The sequence below is a fragment of the Aspergillus nidulans genome, chromosome VI (genome assembly GCF_000011425.1).
Source record: "Aspergillus nidulans FGSC A4 chromosome VI".
In the NCBI taxonomy this organism is placed as follows: Eukaryota; Fungi; Ascomycota; class Eurotiomycetes; order Eurotiales; family Aspergillaceae; genus Aspergillus; species Aspergillus nidulans.
The window spans coordinates 3,044,232-3,061,135 of NC_066262.1; the positions used below are offsets into that span (position 1 = coordinate 3,044,232).

At 52.5% G+C, this 16,904-nt stretch overlaps 5 protein-coding genes across 5 annotated transcripts, besides 1 other annotated feature; 3 read left to right on the forward strand and 2 right to left on the reverse strand.

The window, feature by feature from the left end:
• Positions 1 to 16,904: part of a sequence feature (contig 1.47 3364..137873(-1)) that runs on past both edges of the window.
• ANIA_02703 (putative endo-1,3(4)-beta-glucanase) lies at positions 131 to 1,354 on the forward strand (the record flags this gene model as incomplete). Its single annotated transcript, XM_655215.1, has 1 exon — positions 131 to 1,354. One exon carries the CDS (start codon positions 131 to 133, stop codon positions 1,352 to 1,354), a length of 1,224 nt encoding a protein of 407 aa, XP_660307.1.
• Positions 1,413 to 2,392, reverse strand: ANIA_02702 (uncharacterized protein). Its single transcript, XM_050612668.1, has one exon. The coding sequence runs from the start codon at positions 2,138 to 2,140 to the stop codon at positions 1,622 to 1,624; it is 519 nt and encodes a 172-aa protein (XP_050468563.1). The 5' UTR covers positions 2,141 to 2,392; the 3' UTR covers positions 1,413 to 1,621.
• ANIA_02701 (protein hamE) lies at positions 7,838 to 12,735 on the forward strand (the record flags this gene model as incomplete). The annotated part of the gene is made up of 5 exons (XM_655213.1): positions 7,838 to 8,243; positions 8,292 to 8,415; positions 8,465 to 8,776; positions 8,821 to 9,596; positions 9,641 to 12,735. 5 exons carry the CDS (start codon positions 7,838 to 7,840, stop codon positions 12,733 to 12,735), a joined length of 4,713 nt encoding a protein of 1,570 aa, XP_660305.1.
• ANIA_02700 (uncharacterized protein) lies at positions 13,759 to 15,012 on the forward strand (the record flags this gene model as incomplete). The annotated part of the gene is made up of 1 exon (XM_655212.1): positions 13,759 to 15,012. One exon carries the CDS (start codon positions 13,759 to 13,761, stop codon positions 15,010 to 15,012), a length of 1,254 nt encoding a protein of 417 aa, XP_660304.1.
• On the reverse strand, positions 15,288 to 16,691 carry ANIA_02699 (uncharacterized protein; the record flags this gene model as incomplete). The annotated part of the gene is made up of 1 exon (XM_655211.1): positions 15,288 to 16,691. One exon carries the CDS (start codon positions 16,689 to 16,691, stop codon positions 15,288 to 15,290), a length of 1,404 nt encoding a protein of 467 aa, XP_660303.1.

Consider the following 16,904-nt stretch of genomic DNA (forward strand, 5'->3'; position numbering starts at 1 on the left):
TTGCGCGTTGGCGGCTCCACCATGACGATGTCTCCGACTCCAACTTCTAGCTCCGATTTCAATCTCCAACTCCAAGAACCCCTCCGCTCGACCACCACATCCCGCAGAGCCCCTACCCGCCACCGCCGCAATGGCCTCAACGGGTCTTGAAAATGACCCTTTAGCACAGAAAATCGACGCCCTTGGTTCTAATCCACGACCGCTCGGCCTCCCCCCCGTTCTGGCGCCCGGCGTAAAGCTGGACCCCAAATCGATCTGTCATCCTGGCCTCGAGACCCTCTACATCGGCTTCTTCGGCACGAGAAATTATCACAGAGCCGTCGTTCGCAGACTCGCCCATAAACTTGAAATCGGCAGTGCTATCGTGAACCGCCCTCTGACGCAGGACGAGCTGGACTTCTACGTTGAAACCATTAGCCAAGCTACATCCAATAATCGCTGGGGCCTGATCACTGGCGTTGAGTTTGGAATGCTAACAGGCCTTGTTCTCGGACAAAGGAAGAAAGAGTTCCAGCAGTATGCGCCGCCGCTCGATGCGAATAGACCGGCCATCTTCACTCGGTATGTCGAGACACTCAAGGCAATGCGCGTGGCGGACCCGGCTGTTTTCCAGCGGACTATAATATCACTTTGTAAAACGACTTTCGTTGGCGGGCTCTGTGGGTGGTTTGTTGGATCGGCTTACGCGATGTCTCGCAGCGCAGCGGCTGCGTCGACTGATCCGCGGATAAAACAACATCGGGAGGAGTTCATGAAGGTGGATCAAAGGGTAGCGGAGAGGAGACGTCGCGCTGCTATGGTTGCGCGTGTTCAAGGGGCTCAGGGCAAGTTAGAAGACGATCTATACAACCAAGAGGGTCTATACCAGGGCGGGTTTGAGGAGTCGTCTTCGACTACCGCTTCACAGCCGGCAGATACGTCCGCATCGCCGACAATCCAATCTCAGACTTACCCTTCAAACACTCCCGCCGAGAGCCAAAGTACGCCTGCTTGGCCAACACCTCACCCTGACACCTACAGCTCCAGCGTACCGACATCTGGTCAGAACAATGACAGCACATTCTTCGACGACGACGCCAGCCCAATCGCACCGGATTACCGAGATACAAATACCGCCCCACAGGGTAGTGCCTGGGAGCGCATCCGACAACAGAACCAAAATCCGTCTTACAACCCGTCTGTAACTCAACCGCAATACCAACGAGCACCGCCCGCTGCAGAGGCTACGGGTAATGACAGCTATCGAGAGCGAGAGCGCGCCCGAGCCGAGTTTGACCGTATGCTTGAAGCAGAGCGAAACCAACACAGTGACTCGGACGGCGGATCGCGCGGCGCGAGTGGGTGGTGGAAGTAGAGTCAAAGCCCTTATCTATGATCGTGGGCGTATCATCTATCTGTATTGTCTTCCAAGCGAGCTTGTACAACAATAGCGGCAATTCACCTCATTTGATTCATCTGATTCGGTACCATATACAGTACAGGCGGGTAAAAAACCAAGCCATGTCCATACTCCACGCTGTCTCACCCATTCGCAGCAGCTACATTATTACATGAATATCCCAAGACCTCTTTCACTACATCATCATAACTTCTGCACTGTAACCCATCATGATAAGTCTCCCTAGAAGCCGCCCGCAACAGCACCCAGGACCACCGCGGCAAGGCCAGCCAGCGAGATTGGAGCCAGTCTGGAGGATGCCCCCGTAGGGGTTGGCTCCTCGGCCCCAGCAGACTCCGTAGATGTAGGCTCAGTAGACGAGGTCTCAGAATCTGAACCAGACTCCATCGCGGTTGTCGTAGTCGGTTCGGCAGTAGAACTCTCATCCGTCGTTGTCGCAGTCGTTGTCGCAGAAACAGTCGGGAGCGTGACCGTCCCATCCTCGTCTTCGTTGTCATCCCCATCCTCATCGTCCGTGCTCGTACTCGTGCTCGTTGAAGAAACAGTCGGAAGCGTCACAGTCCCATCAGCGTCACCATCGGTTGTCGTCTTCGTTGTCGTCGCATTCCCACTCCCAGTCTCGGAAGAACCATACTCGACGACCTGGAACCCTTTAAGATCGACACTGGCCTCCTTCGCAAACGACTCCGTCGCCATTCCCGCCGGCTCACCCTCACATTTATCATTTTTAAAGAGCAGCATGTTAATGTTCTTTAAGCTTTAGAGGCCATCCATTACGAAGAGTTGGCCCTTCGCGTGGCCGATGACTATACATTCCGACGGACCGGTGCCCTCTTCTGTGGCTGCCTTGCCGGAGGAGTCGCGCCAGGTGAGTTCCCACGCGGTGGCCAGAGGGAGGGCAGAGAGGGAGAGTAGCGCGAGTGTAGGCTTCATATTGCTCGGTGTGCAATCAGGACTATGACGAGGGATTATGACGGGTAGGTTTGCGGGTGGGAAAGCAAGTCAAGACAGGGAGAAAAGGTGGTATTTATTGGGTGCAATCCCCATGCTCGACTAGCACGAAGGGCTGCTCCTTACGCGGCTGGAGATTCAGCTCGATCCTTGGCGGACGGAACGATGCTAGAGCTGGTTAGGTTTTAGAAAAAACGTGCTCCTATTGGAGTGGTCACAATGCTAGGATGCAGAAGCGAGATGCGCTTCCCGGTGGGGATGCTGGGATGGAGCCCACATCATGAGACGCAATTGAGACGCAATTATGCAGCCTGCACGCGACTTGGAGGTTGCATTCGATGAGCACTACAAACCTGGTCAGTTAGATGGGTTAGGTACCACAAGAGGGTCATGAAAAGGCTCTGAATGAGTGCTCGATGCGCCACTGACTTGTCGGGGCGCAGGGCGGGGATCTGCAGTGAATACGAGGTAGGGTTACAGCCATCGCATCCTTAGCGGGCCGTTTATGACTCTGTAAGATTTAAAGCCCAGGGACCAAGGCCTAGACCAGGCCAGTTCCCCGTGTCCAAGTGGGGAGTAATACCCTTGGCATCTTGATTACTTCTAATCTGGAGTATTGCTTAAAGGACTAAGCATATTCTCGTTTCCTGGCGGACATACCCTAAATCCAAGTGCCACGAATAGAAAACGCTAAAAAACGTACATTGCAGAAGAATTAATAGTAGACTATTAAGACCCGGTAACCTGCAGTCTCATACCATCACCACCACCTTCTTGGGGTGGATCGAAATGGTGCTCCTCAAGAATATACCCGTCAAGTTGTTCTCGCCTGGTGATGCAATACAATGGTACCCGTTATCTTAAGCTGTTGAGGCCGGGCTTTTTCTCAAGGTATGCCAGCTCGCCCTGCACAAGATACGATTGGCGCCTTATTAGCATCGAAAACTTGGATTTCGGCCTCATGCCTTCTGTCGGGTTGTGCGATTATCATCGCGAACCGACGCGTTGCCGCGAATATCGGCGTCTCCGCTGATTCACAAGACGTCGAGTATGTCAGAGATTTGACCACTGGACTGGGCCACTGGAACACAATTAGGCTCCAGTGCCTGTGATAATCACTGCGTGGGGATAATGGACACTCAGTGGCCAAATCTACTTTCCGACTTCAGACGCAATAGCCATTTGCATGATATTGAAAATGTGGGATTGAGGTCGACAAACTTTGCGCCTTGAATGTAAGAGTAATAGCTTTTCAATAAGGTCCCAATTTTCAGGCAGCTAGCTGATTTACGGAGTTACAACAGCTTTCTACTAATGGCACATTGCCTTACAAAGTCAATAGGTAGTCCAGTCAGAGGAGTCGAGCCTTACCCTGCTTTTTGTGAGCTCAACCCAATCGGCGGGTCTCTAGAAGATGTCTTCGTTATAAACAGGGTGTCCTGGGCTGCGTGGCCGAGTGAGATGAAGAGCAATTAGAATTGCCAAAAGCCCATTATATCCGGACGCCCTATCATTTGTGCAGTCATTGCGCGCCACAATTACCAGACTGGATCTAATTGGGTCGGCATACTCTTCTTAAGCCTTTGCCGGAACGGTCGGTCGCTTTTCTCCAGCGTCTTCAAGCCTGTCTCGAACGGCCTGAGCCGAGAAGCTGCCAAGTGACCTTGAAGTTCCCTAGAGCTCGAATGTTGAAATAATGAGGGTAGTCCTGTCCCGAACAATCCATTATCTCACCTCTGTAACTGGAAGCTGTTCACAGTAGCCCTGGTTGTCGAGCTTCAAGTCATGATAACTTCAGATTGTAGGGCATGGGTGGAAGGTTGGGTGGAAGCTAAACGGTGATGAAAGGCCACCGGCCTGTTTTGACTCTGCATGGGAATTCTGAATTGTGACAAGGTATAACTCTTGTTCATCCGCATATAACTTGTCCACAACGCTGCCTTGCGATCAATCAGTCTCTCAAACATGGGCCTCCATTGGAGGCAACCTCTTGCACACATGACAAGGGATGAGTCCCGACATTTGATACTGGGCAACGCGCATTATAGCTCTAATGGGAGCTGATTATGACCTTGTGGTTGAGACGTTATCTGACGCTATGTACCGGATAAAGATTGGCTAACCGCCTTCGAGCGCCAGATAGTGCCTGCTCATCCTGTCAGTGCCATGTCCTTCAGAGCTAGTTCTGTAAGAAGTCGATGAATCCGTTCTTACAGCCTTCCTCGTCTAGATAGGGCAATGAAAGAATCTACAACGGATTCAATCGGGACCTTGATATCCAACAAGGCTGTCGCCAGGCCTGCATACTGTAAGTCTGGGGTGGAGTGCCACAAACTGGTGTCCCAACCGACGGTCCTGGATGGAGTTCATGTTAGAAAACCTATCATTCACCAATATATCCCGACCCTTTCGAGAGCTGTGACAATTTATGCTTGCGTCTCACAATAGCTAGATTCAGTTTAAGAAAGTCCTCTGTCTGGGTTTCTTCAGCTAGGTTGAGCCATCAACGAATCTCACCGGCCCGCAAATGGTGCTTGGGCAGCTCTGAGATCAATTTTAGTGCTCTATGTCGGGAGAATGACATGATTATTATTGGTTACCAGATGTACTCCCTTGTATATCTGATACCACCGACCTGCTGGTGGGAGCGATCATAAGTTGAATGATGATAGTTGGGCCCTATGCCAGGACTAGTCTGTTACGCAATGTCATGAACATGAAGTACCACCAGCTTCAAACGTCCATGGTTTTGAGCAGGGTGTTGTATGAGACCTGCATGGTTTACAATTTCGTGTTACATGGCGCTGTCTGGCAGTCATTATTAGTCAATTAGGTATTGCTTATTACTGGAAAATTAGATGCGCATACTCTGCATTGTTGGCGGAGCATGGTTATCGAGAGTATCTACTTTAGCGAATCGGGTATTTCTTCGCATACTTGTCTGCCTCAGAAACAAACTGACCTTGCACTTTTTGGTCTCATTTAATAGATCTTGTCGAAAGTTTTCTGCAGGTGGAAGCTAGTATTTTCGTGCGTAAAGAGAGTATAAACTAACTATCAATTGTCACGCCTCTGGATTCATATATCCATTATCAATAGAGCAAGCCGATTATGGGTAAAAATCTATAATTTGCTTAGGAGTGCTCAGAGTTTCTTCATCCCAGCATGAGGAACAGATCGTTCCTTGAATAAAATAGTGCTTGTACACGGACATTTGCTATATGTGCTGCGTTAGCGTTTCGATTAATATTAATGGCAATACTACTATACTGACGATAACGAGGTGCCACGAAGCAAGGTCAATGGCCAACTAAGCAAAGGGGCTGATGATCAGCAATGTCAGGCCAGAAGGCGTCTCTTCTACAGGGATTGTTCCGAGTGCTAGATTCCTCGCTGCGCCAATATTCTTGAACGTACGGTTTCAAAATTGATACCTGGCCTTCACACCAAGGCAACTCGGCTACGTTTGAGCTATGTCCCCAGGCCGTAGCTTATCCCCTTGTATCGTGCAGTCCCGGGGTCACAAACCTGAGCGCGGATTGGCATTGGGGCCTCGGAAACGGCCGAGTTCGGAAAGCTATCCCCTAGTCGCACCGGACGATCCTCCAAAGTTGGCTGGATCAGCCAGAGCAGATTGCCCCTCACCGATCTATCGAAATTGAGAGCGTGAAGCTCTGTTTTATCCTACCAGTGCACGTACCTGTGCGCGTACCTGACAGGGACCGGGTGACGGCCCGTCTTGAGCCGTCTTGGCCATTAAGTCGCGCGCATACTCAGAGTACCTTTCTTTCCTTACCAGCCGCATCAATAGCCAGGCGGGGCCAGCGTAACTCGGCGCACCGTCTGTTATGAGAATGACGGAGGTTGGAGATCGCACCAAGCTCAGTGGTTCATGTTAGCATCTGCTAACTCGGTAATCACCGACTCGACGCAGGCACAATGAACCATGTTTGGATTGCGTCACCAAGTTCAAGGCTGAAGGATGCAAGCTAGACGTGAAAACAACGTGATGTCTAAAATCCTTCGGTTTCGTACGTACGTCCGCGATCATCCACACTCGAATCCATGCCTGAGCGCGGCTACCGAGATACGTTCAACCGTTCGACTTGGCTTGAACCTGCAGCTTGAGGTATCGAGCATTAGCGCGAGCTCTTTTCTTAAAGGTGGAGTTCATCACATCCTAAGACGTCCAGCAGAATCCCATCACCTCCCCAGCTCAAGCTCTCGGCTCTCCCCGCACAGAGACCCACCAACTGCCCGTCACACTGATCGGTGACATGACATCACGTGTTGAGCGCAGCTGGTGGACTTGGAACCAGGAACCCTATGCAGTGGGCAACCCCGTTAAATAGGGGGAGGACCCATCTCTGCTATCGATGGCTGCCTTCCATTGTGCGCAAACGAGGCGATATTGGCATCTCATTCGACTGCGCAAGAAGAACACTGCCAGTCCTCAGTATTGGCGGTCGCCGATTTACGCGCCCTGCTGGGTCCCGTGATACCGCCAAGGCCGCAGTTACCGCATTTCATTGGCCGGTCAGGTGATGAGGCCTGCAGATGAAGAAGGCTATGTAGCCAATCAGCAATGTGAAGACCAGGATTCGAACCGACTGAATGATGGACAGTCTTATGATCGCGCAGGGTGCAACCCAGTGTCAGTGGCAGAACACTGCTGGAGGTGCGAGACGAGATGTTCCAACTTCATTTCCGAGTCCACTCGGGCACGCTGCTGGTGCGACACTAATTGGACGGTAATCGAGCAAACACCTGATAGACGATGCCTTCGTGATGCTCGTTGGGTATTGAGCTCGAGCCTATGCCTCACCATGAGGCTGCTCGCCCACTAATTACCTGTCTTTGCAAGGCCCCTGTCCTGCCAGAAGTGCCAGTGGTCCCTTGGCCCTCGCTCCCATTGCTTGAATGCTGGAGATTTGGATCGACCCTTACCGCTGCCTTCATCGCTTGCTGCCTCCGAGTCCAAGTTAAATCTTAATTTGTGGGCTTTTGCTTGACGACTGCTCCGTCGGTATCTTCATAAGGGGATTGCTTCCCTGGTCGTTGTAGAGTCGCCGGGCTGGTTGTACCACCGTCCTCGCCGATCTTCATCACCAACACCTCCCCGCCCCTCCATCATCCCAGCACCAGCACCAACGCCGAGCTATCTATCTCCTGCATTTGTGTCGCCTTCGCCTTGCAGATTGGTATCGCTTATTCTTCTGGAGAATTTTTTTTTTTCTGAGTATTCCACCTCCGCTCACTCCGTATACCGCTGATTTATTGCTGACTCCAGCTTTTTTCAGGACCGCTTCATCTTTCCTCGACTCGATCCCGACCCTTCTCGATGCATTTCTTGCTTTAACGGTGATGCTTCTAACGCTCCCAGCTCCGTTATTGGCCTACCTCCTGAGACGCTCCGTTCAGCGTCTGTGAACCGCTTACTTGGCCTAGCGGAGGTTGTGCTATCAAGTCACGGATTCGGGCGGAATTATGGTGGAAGTTGCTTGGAACAGGAATCCCATGCCGGATACTTGGTCGTCAAAGATTGTGTCCGTGCCTCCGCCAATGCCTTCCCGAACGCAGGGGGCTGTCGCAAGGTTCGAAGCCTGTGCGTCCACAGCATCGCTCTTCCTATATGCCCAGGGATCCGCCATCCTTTGTCTTCACCATGACACATTAGCCCTTGAACGGCGGTTTGAGAACCACAAGGACGATATCATCTTTATATCGGTGGACAATGTGAGTGAGAGGGGAGCAGGACGGCTAGTAATCAGCTACGATGCCAGCAAGACGGCCATCATCTGGGATTTATTCACAGGAAGTGTCATCGCTCGTTTTGCTTCCTTCGAGCAGCTAAAGGCCGCTTCGTGGATGCGGAACGGGAATGTCGCCTTTGGTATACCTGCTATTCATTATAATATTGGCCTCTGCTGACTGCGTGCAGGAAATGAAAAAGGCGATGTAATACTATTCGAGCCGTCGACCTCAGAGCATGTTTCCTGTCGAACGATCTTCGACCCAATCACGGCGTTGGCACCGGCCTCCGATTGTCGAACATACGCGATTGGGTGCGTTTCTCGAACCCAGTAACTGGACTGCTGGTCTAATTGCATACAGATACCAAAATGGATCAATACTAATAGCCACTCTTTTGCCGACGTTCACCATTTTGCATACAATGACCACGTCCCGAGGACCATCACCAATTGTGTCATTAGCATGGCATGCATCGTCATCGAAACAGAAATCCGATATGCTGGCTACAATGTCTGCCATTGGAGACCTCAGGGTATGGAGTATTGCGAAGCCTCCGGGGAAGGACGTTCCCCGTGTAATCCGAGTCCTCAAAAGATCCGATACTTCGTCACCGTCAGAACCAAAATGGATGGCTTGGTCGAAGAACGGAAAAATCATACAGTATCTCGATGGGTAAGCGTTCGGTCGTGAAGTGTGTACCGTTGCTAACTTCGTAGTGAAACTTGGGCCTGGGACGTCAAAACAAAGCATATCACGTACGAACCGGTTCCCACAATTGACAATCCCTTGGGAATTGCTAACTACGGACCGACCGCCACCCTTTTCACGCTCGGTCCTCAATTCACCGTTCAGCAATATGACCTGGAGAACCCGGCAATGGTGGCAAACGTGCAGCACCCTCCCACGAACTCCATGACCGCAGCTCTGGATCAGATGAGAGCTAGAACGAAGTCCCCACGCACATTGCAGGATGCCCCGGAGATGCGGGAATCGGGCTCGTATTCAAGGCGTCGGGCCCCCTTTGATTCCAGTGGTATAGAGGCTGTAAAGCAACAACGCGCCGAGATGAGCAGCCCTGAATCCTCCCGCGGCCGTGCAGCCTCCGTCAGCTCAAAGGCTTCTTCTGACAGATACAAACCCCCATACTCTCCCCCTACAAGATCAGCGCATACCGCAACCTCTTTCTCACTAACGTCAGCCGGCGGCGGCAGAGAAACCCCCCAGCCTTCCTTTGCATACGCCTCGTCAGTATCAATGTCGTCTGTAAAGAGTTCGCGGCCGGGTTCTCGCTTAAGGAATGAAGTTCAGTTCAGCCCAGCAGATAAAAATGTTGACCTGTTTCCATTTACTCGCGCACGCCTCAATGACGTCCCGTACAGATCTCAGCAGCCCCTCGACGAAGCTCGGCTGACACCTGACGACCTACGACGACAGATGTTGAGTATGGTGTTTGGTTGGGACGGCGACATTGAGGGGTTGATTAAGGATGAGCGTAAGTTTGCCGGTACCCCTTAGGAAGCTTGACTGACTCTTTAGTATACCGCCACCCCCCAGGCAGCCCTGCAGCCATTCTCCTTGCGCAATGGATTGACGAGTCTGACACTGACCACATGGTATCGATGATCAGTGCTGGCCCAACCTCGCTCGGTGACTGGATGTTACTCGCATTGAGTCAGATGAACGGCCAGTCCCAGGCCAACAAGGTCGGCCAGGCCTTTGTCCAGAAACTGCTCGAGCTCGGCGATGTGCACACTGCGGCTACGATCTTAATTGGGTTAGGTGACAGAGATGATGCAATCGAGGTGTATGTCTCGCAAAATTACTACATGGAGGCCATTCTCATGACGTGCCTGGTGATGCCGACCGATTGGCAGCGACAATCGTACCTTGTTCGACGATGGGGCGAGCATGTTGTCGCTCACTCCCAACAACAACTCGCTATTCGCTGCTTCATGTGTACTGGGGTAGAGCCTTCTGATCCCTGGGCATCTCCGGCAGTTCATCAAGCACACTTCAAAGATATGATTCCCGGTAGGTCGCCAGTCGGATCGCCGGAGCCTGCGTATCAAAACCCTGCAAGTCTCCTTCACCCGACAACTACTGCAGGCAATCGTCAGTCGCTCAAGACTCCGTCGCTCAAGTTAATCACTTCTTTCGATGGACAGCCAAACCAGCGTTTCCGATTCCCTGGCCTCAAATCTGACGATCGAACGCCAACCAACGCCCCTGGAATCACTCCAATTGCAGATTCAGCGGCCGGATCTTCTGCCCTTTCACCTGGGGGCTTCGGGTCATACAAGCTGAACAATATTCAAAGCCTCAACAATGCCATGAATTCTCGGACAGGCACACCAGGCTTCTCAAAGCAACGTCTGCCGTCAATTGGAGAAACCCCAGTGGATGTCCACCCTCCAACATTCCTGTTTAAAGAGAACAAAAAATTAGTTGACTATGGGTCTACGTCAGAAAACGATGACACTAGCCAACCGCAAGAGCCGGAGGATGACCTTGGCTTACTGCCCTCTGCACGGTACGACCCCGAAGAAGGCTTCAAGCCAAGCCCCCAAACCGCTGTCCAAGCAACCGCAGATAAATTTGCCACAATCAAGGGCTTACCATCGCCGACGCCGGGTATCTTCGAAGCATTGAGGGAACGATCGGAAAGTCACTTAAGCACTCGAGATCGCAAGCCAGACAACTTACACCTCAATTTCTTGCCGGGGGAATCATCTCATGACGAAGTCCAATCTGGTTCCCTCGCGGCTAGTTTCAGGAGCCCTCCTTCTACCGCCAACAGTTTCAGTACAACAAAGAGTCCCAGTGTGAGCGGCCGCAGTATCGACCAGTACATCAACAGCCTGGACGAGGCGAGCTACCACTCACGGAAGACCTCTGGTCATCGTCGTGGCAGGCGAAACACTGACGACTCGACAATGCTGAGCACGCGCAAGACAAAATCGAGAGCTGCATCCAATGATACCACACGAGGACGCAACGAGAAGCGTTATGTTCAGCCTGCAAAGCGTTCACCTTCCTCTCCCGTGTCCATGTCTCCAGAAGAACTGGCACAGTACGCTGTGAAACAAACATCAAAGGCTCGAAGTACAAGTAGGGTACGGAAGCCACGATCCAGAAACTCGTCGGAACGCCGGCAGAACCGCTCCACTAGCCGACACAAAGCCAGCCGTGCTGATACGACCGAGCAGTCGACTCGTGGGCGGAGCGCGGATAGACAAGGACTACGAAACACATCACCACCCTCCCCAGAACCCATGACCAACCCGGAAGATGCGCTCAAATTTGTTGCAGGCGACAGGGACCGACGGACTCGTCACCGGAGTCGCAGCCGTCGTCCATCCGCGTCTAGACGTGAACTCTCTGCTGACGGACGTCGCACCCGACCAGGCTCTCGAACTCGTCAAGATGCCGACTCCAAAACAAATGAGACGAATCCTGCTGTCAACGAACCTGCTGAGAAGCCACAAGCGGTTAATGAGGCCAATCATAATGTTTCCCCTGCTACTGCTGAAATGAGGCGAAAGGAACTGGCAGCGGCTGAACTTGAAGCTCGACGCCTCTCGCTTGCGCGCAATCCGTCCGCCCCCAACATTCCATTCCCAGGAGAAATCCAATATACTCGAGGTGTCCTAGAGAGCCCACCTTTCTCCGTGCAGTCATTCACCCCTCGCACGCCGGGACGCACCGTGCTTCCGCCAAAGACTTCGCCGGACTATCCCAGTAGCTCCGAGTCCAACTCGTCACGTTCCGGTGGGCCTGTAGGCCTTCCTGCAACTCCTCGTGCGATGCGCCATCCAAAATACAGCGGACCTTCTGAGTCTGAGCCCATGCCTCCTCCTCCGCCTCCTCCCCCATCAGCTCCTCCCCAAACCGACACCGCACCACTCCTTCTTAGCGACGCAAGATATCAAGGCGAAGCCGAGCGTATCCCGCGGTCCATGTCTGTGCCAGTTCCCGAAGTGCAGCCTCCATCCCGACCCTTGGACATGCCATTGCACCCCCACTACAACCCCAATCTTCCACGTAGCCGCTCCTCAGACCGGAACCGAAGCATCCACCATCGCCGCCAAAGCTCGCGCGAGCTCTCCGCCGCCGGTGGAAGTCATGATTATGGTTCCTCCCCTGTTACTGTGAACATCGAGGAGGCGTTGGAAAAGTCGTTGCCGCCAATTCTCCCTGAGTTGCAACACCTGAACAACAATACCCCGCCACCACCTCCTCCGGCCCCGGTCTCGATGGCTTCGCTTTCGGGCACGGGTTCCCAGCGTGAATCTTCCGGGACAATCGACATCGTCATTGACAATGAAAATCTCGGCCGCTTGCTCCCACGGGCTATGACTGCTGGACCGGCACTAAACAGCAATACTGCAAATACCGAGACCAGACCGTCTATTGGCCGCCGCATGTCCCTTGAACATCGAAGGAACCGCAGCGTTAATGAGTCGTTCTCCTCGAAAATCCGGAACCTAACGAGGCGAAGTAGTCGGGGCTCAGACGCTTGGGGCTCGCCGACCGGCCCTGGGCCTTCGTCTAGCTATGGGAACGGCTATGGCCTCGATAACCGGGTATCCCATGAGGGTGTGCCTGCTCCTGATGCTGATGGTCGTATATAGCTTCCGTTTTAATCTTTTTTCTTCTTTGCTGACTGCCTTTTGCTACTCACGATTAACGAATCTCTTTGGTCTTGTTTGTCGCGTACCCTGGTTTTCTAGCATATTTCTTTTTTCTCTTCTGTTTACATTCTTCACTATCACGGATCCACGTCTATACCCCATCTCGACCAGTTTGAATACGAGCTACAGACGAACAGACAGATCGGCGATTGAGCGATGTTGCCAGCAGAAGCGTATTGCATTCACCTGATTTTTGATTGGTATTTCAGCGAATCTACAGCTTTCCCGCAAGGGAATAAAAAGACCGCTTTAGTCTATTTCGTCTATTTGTCTATCATTGTCGTTGTTTCGCGAAAAGAAATACATAAGCCGCACGAATATATAATGGAAGCCTTCCGTGTTTTTGAACTGTAATAGTCGGCATATTGTGCCACTATTACTTTAAGAAGCATTTGCTGGATTTCTTTTGATCCACCAGCCCTTGGTCTCGTATTTGGCCGCTCGCTCCAATTCATCTTTTGGAAAAGAAGGCTTCTGATGCAAATACATTGTGAAAGCCCTTATCGCCTTATTCCATGCCCCTGCTACAGCTTGTATCGACTCCCATTTCTGCAGAGTTGGGCCCATTCTAGACTTGTCGACAAGACTCCGCCAAGGCTCACGTGCAGCTGTCTTTCAGCCCCTCCAGGGGTCTCGCCCTACCATCAATCCATCCAGGCATCATCTTCATCATCAGATCCAATATGAGGCCAAGTACACTGCGCCCTGGGGCATGGAACAAACTCAGAAGTTGAAAAGAACGCGCCGTCTGCGACTCCCCAAATCCAGGACTGGTTGTCGCACATGTCGGTGGGTGTTTTGGTCTTTCCTATTCGAATGGATGACTAACCATTCAGGGTGCGCCATCTCAAATGCGACGAGACTCCAGGCTCGTGCCGTCGCTGTATCGCAGCAGGCTTCAAATGTGACGGCTACGAGATTGAGCCGCTTTCGAACAGGCGCAGCCCTCATCTCTGCGCCACCATGGCGCTCAGCGAGTACCGATTCCGTGCTTTGCTGCCTGACAAATCAGCAGAGGAGCGGCGGTTCTTCAATTATTTTTACTCATTCACCATTCCTATGATGAGTGGGTGGCTCGACCATCGCATGTGGAACTGCCTTGCGCTGCAGATGTGTCAGTCTGAACCGGCGGTCTGTCATGCCGTCATTGCGTTGGGCGCCCTGCAGGAGGTCTCAGAGACGGCAGCAGTCCCCGTCATCGCTGAGGACATGAGCAATCGCACACAGAGGTTTGCGCTGGTGCAGTATACGCGGTCGATCGGGTACCTCGTATCCAGGATGCGATCAGGGTCGAATGATCCGCATGTCAAAAGTACGGTTCTGCTGTGCTGTCTCTTGTTTATCGCGTTTGAGCTTATCCGCGGGAACTTTGGCCGCGCCGTTACGCACCTTCAAAATGGGCTGCGTGTGTTGGGAACGCGGAAGCTAAATTACCATACGCTGTATCAGACCCATCCAGCCTTTGAACAGGATATCGACCGGTCTCTTGCTGCCGCAATGGTGCATTTGGATCTTCAGAGTGCGCACTTTGGACTCTCCGAGACTCACACGCCTCTTGACCTAGCCACGCTAGCGGTAGATCAAGTAACTCGGCCGGACCCGACTATTATGGAGTTTAACTGCATCCAAGATGCATGCTTCGCGCGGGACCGGACGCTGCATCAGATCGTTACGTTTGTCAATTTTTGCGAGACGCTATCGGCCGCTGAGCTTGCTGCAAATTACGCGGTTTTGTTGAAGGAGCAGCAGAAACAGCAAGTCCAACTAGCCAGCTTTGCACAGGGCCTTCGACACTTTGAGCAGAAAATGCTCGATCTCACTGCATTGCGATCAAAAGACCTCCAATCCCTCGATCTGTTACGCATGCACCACACAGGAGTCTCCCTGATAATAGACGTCTGTCTCATCAAAGACCCAGGCGTAATCCGCGATATGTACAGTGAACGCTTTTCAGAAGTCGTTGATCTGGCAGAAAAGATAACTGCTGGAGTGCAGGACAGAGCGCGCGAGGCAGGACCGCGCCCGACTCTTATGATGGAGACCGCAGTTATCGGTCCGTTGTATTACATTATCCAGAAATGCGGAAACAAGGAAATTGCGAAGCGCGCGCTAAGGGCTCTTGAGGAGTGGCCGCATCGCGAGGGGATGTGGGATTCGGTGCAGGCTGCGGAGATGGCTAGAGAGGCTATGGAGGTTTATGAGGGAAACGGGTCTTGACCGGGGTCTCGGTCTGCGTTGACTCACTTGTGCCAGTTCTTATTGAGGGATACCACGGCTTCTCGCTCCTCACACTTGACAGACTGGCAAAGACATTACGCCTTGAGATGTTGGCAAAACCCCAGTTCTTACTACACTGCATCATTCTGCACCTGCTGAATTCTATTATCTGCCCCTGGAGTGACTCTAAGCAGCTGAGTACCGACATACCTCACATCCGTTCGGACATACGAACTTAGTAGCTTACCTACTAGTAGGTATGATCTGCTAATAACCTACCGAACCGCACTGTTCCAGGCCGCCTCCTCAAATTTCCTGACAACCATTAATGTGGCCCAGAAACTAATGGGAAGTGCGAAGAACCATAACCCAAAGTTAATGCCCGCCGTCACAATCAAGGTTGTCGGCACAGCTTGCACCCCAAATCCCACCGCCACTCCAGCAGTCTCAATCCCCCTCAGCAGCGAGCTATACCGGATCTGCTCACCAGGCGAGTCGGAAAGGTTCCCAATACACCAATATATGTAGTTTTCGACGATCCCCACACTCAGTCGCTCAAAGAGGTATATGCCGAACCCCCGGCCGAAGGTCCTCTGGTCGTCCCAGTCGAGGACAGGGTTAGTGTGGCGGTATTCGTTCTGGATAATTACGGCCCATATCCATGTTGTGCTGTTGAGGGCGGCGATGAGGGTCCACGTCGCCAGGGCTCGGTGCTTGCGGTTCAATGTCCAGGGAATATCGACGAGGGAGCCACCGAGCCAGGTTGCGATTGTTCCGACGATGGCAGAGAGGAAGCTGCCCAGTGCCCGGGATCGAATAGTAAAGTACGTTGCGAGGTATGTGCCCGGGTAGGCTTGGACCCAGCCAAAGTACCAGAATAGGGGTGTCAGCAAAAGAATGGGCTTGCTTTTGCCTCTCTTCCACATTGCCTTAGCCTCTGTCTTCCAATGAATAGTGTCGGTACTGGCCGCGATCTCCGTCCCGTCATCTCTGACCACCTTTTCTGGATTCGATAGCAAGAGTCCAATCAAGCACCCTAGACATTGAATGGCGATGAAGCCCAGGTATGTCTGGTACCCCACCTGTCCCTGCTGATTAAGGTTGACATTGATTCCCAGCGAGATAGCTCCGCCAATGATATTGCCGAAATTGCGGAACGTAAACCACGTCGCTATATATCTCCCCCGCTTGCGGTCTTCCGGATACCCCGTGGCAATTGCTCCCTCGACGCTCCAGAAGAAGCCCGCTGATATCCCGCAGGTCACGGAGCCAAGATAGACGAGCCATGTCGCGCCGGTCCTGTTGTTAAGATACAGCCCCGCCGCATAGAGTGGGTATCCAATTGAGCCCAGTGACAGGGTATATCGAAAGCCGACCAGGTTGGTCAAGAAGGGGCCGAGGAAGCAGGTAACCGTCATGAAGGCGTAGAGGAGGGCATTGGCTGCGTTCACGAGATTCGGGGACTGCGAGCCGCCGACTCCAAGGCCGTTCATGGCTGACCAGATACCTGGCGCGCAAAAGGCACAGAGGCCAACGGTGAGTATTTGGAAGAGCGTGCTGCGAAAGAATATCGGGATGCGTCGGCTATGGACGCCCTGGGTAGAGGAGGGCGGGTTTGAAGGGGAGGAGGGTCGAGAGACCTGGGTCTCTGGGATATTCTTCAGCTTGTCTTGGGCCATCTTGACTCTTTTTCCTGCAGAATTACCGGGGATGAAGTGTTGGAGTGGTGCAGATTAGCAGAGTTGTACTGTCGTGGGGTATGTATTTCTGCCGAACTTAGGGTTGGTAATCAGGCGGGAGAATGAGCAATATGAACTTTAGCTAATTCCCGTATAACGTCAAAGAAGGATTGATTACTTCAGCGTCGACGAGTGATAAGAGATGTACATTAG

Bases quoted from the DNA above. Each gene is read 5' to 3' on its own strand.
- ANIA_02702 (XM_050612668.1), bottom strand. From the start codon at position 2,140: ATGCTGCTCTTTAAAAATGATAAATGTGAGGGTGAGCCGGCGGGAATG.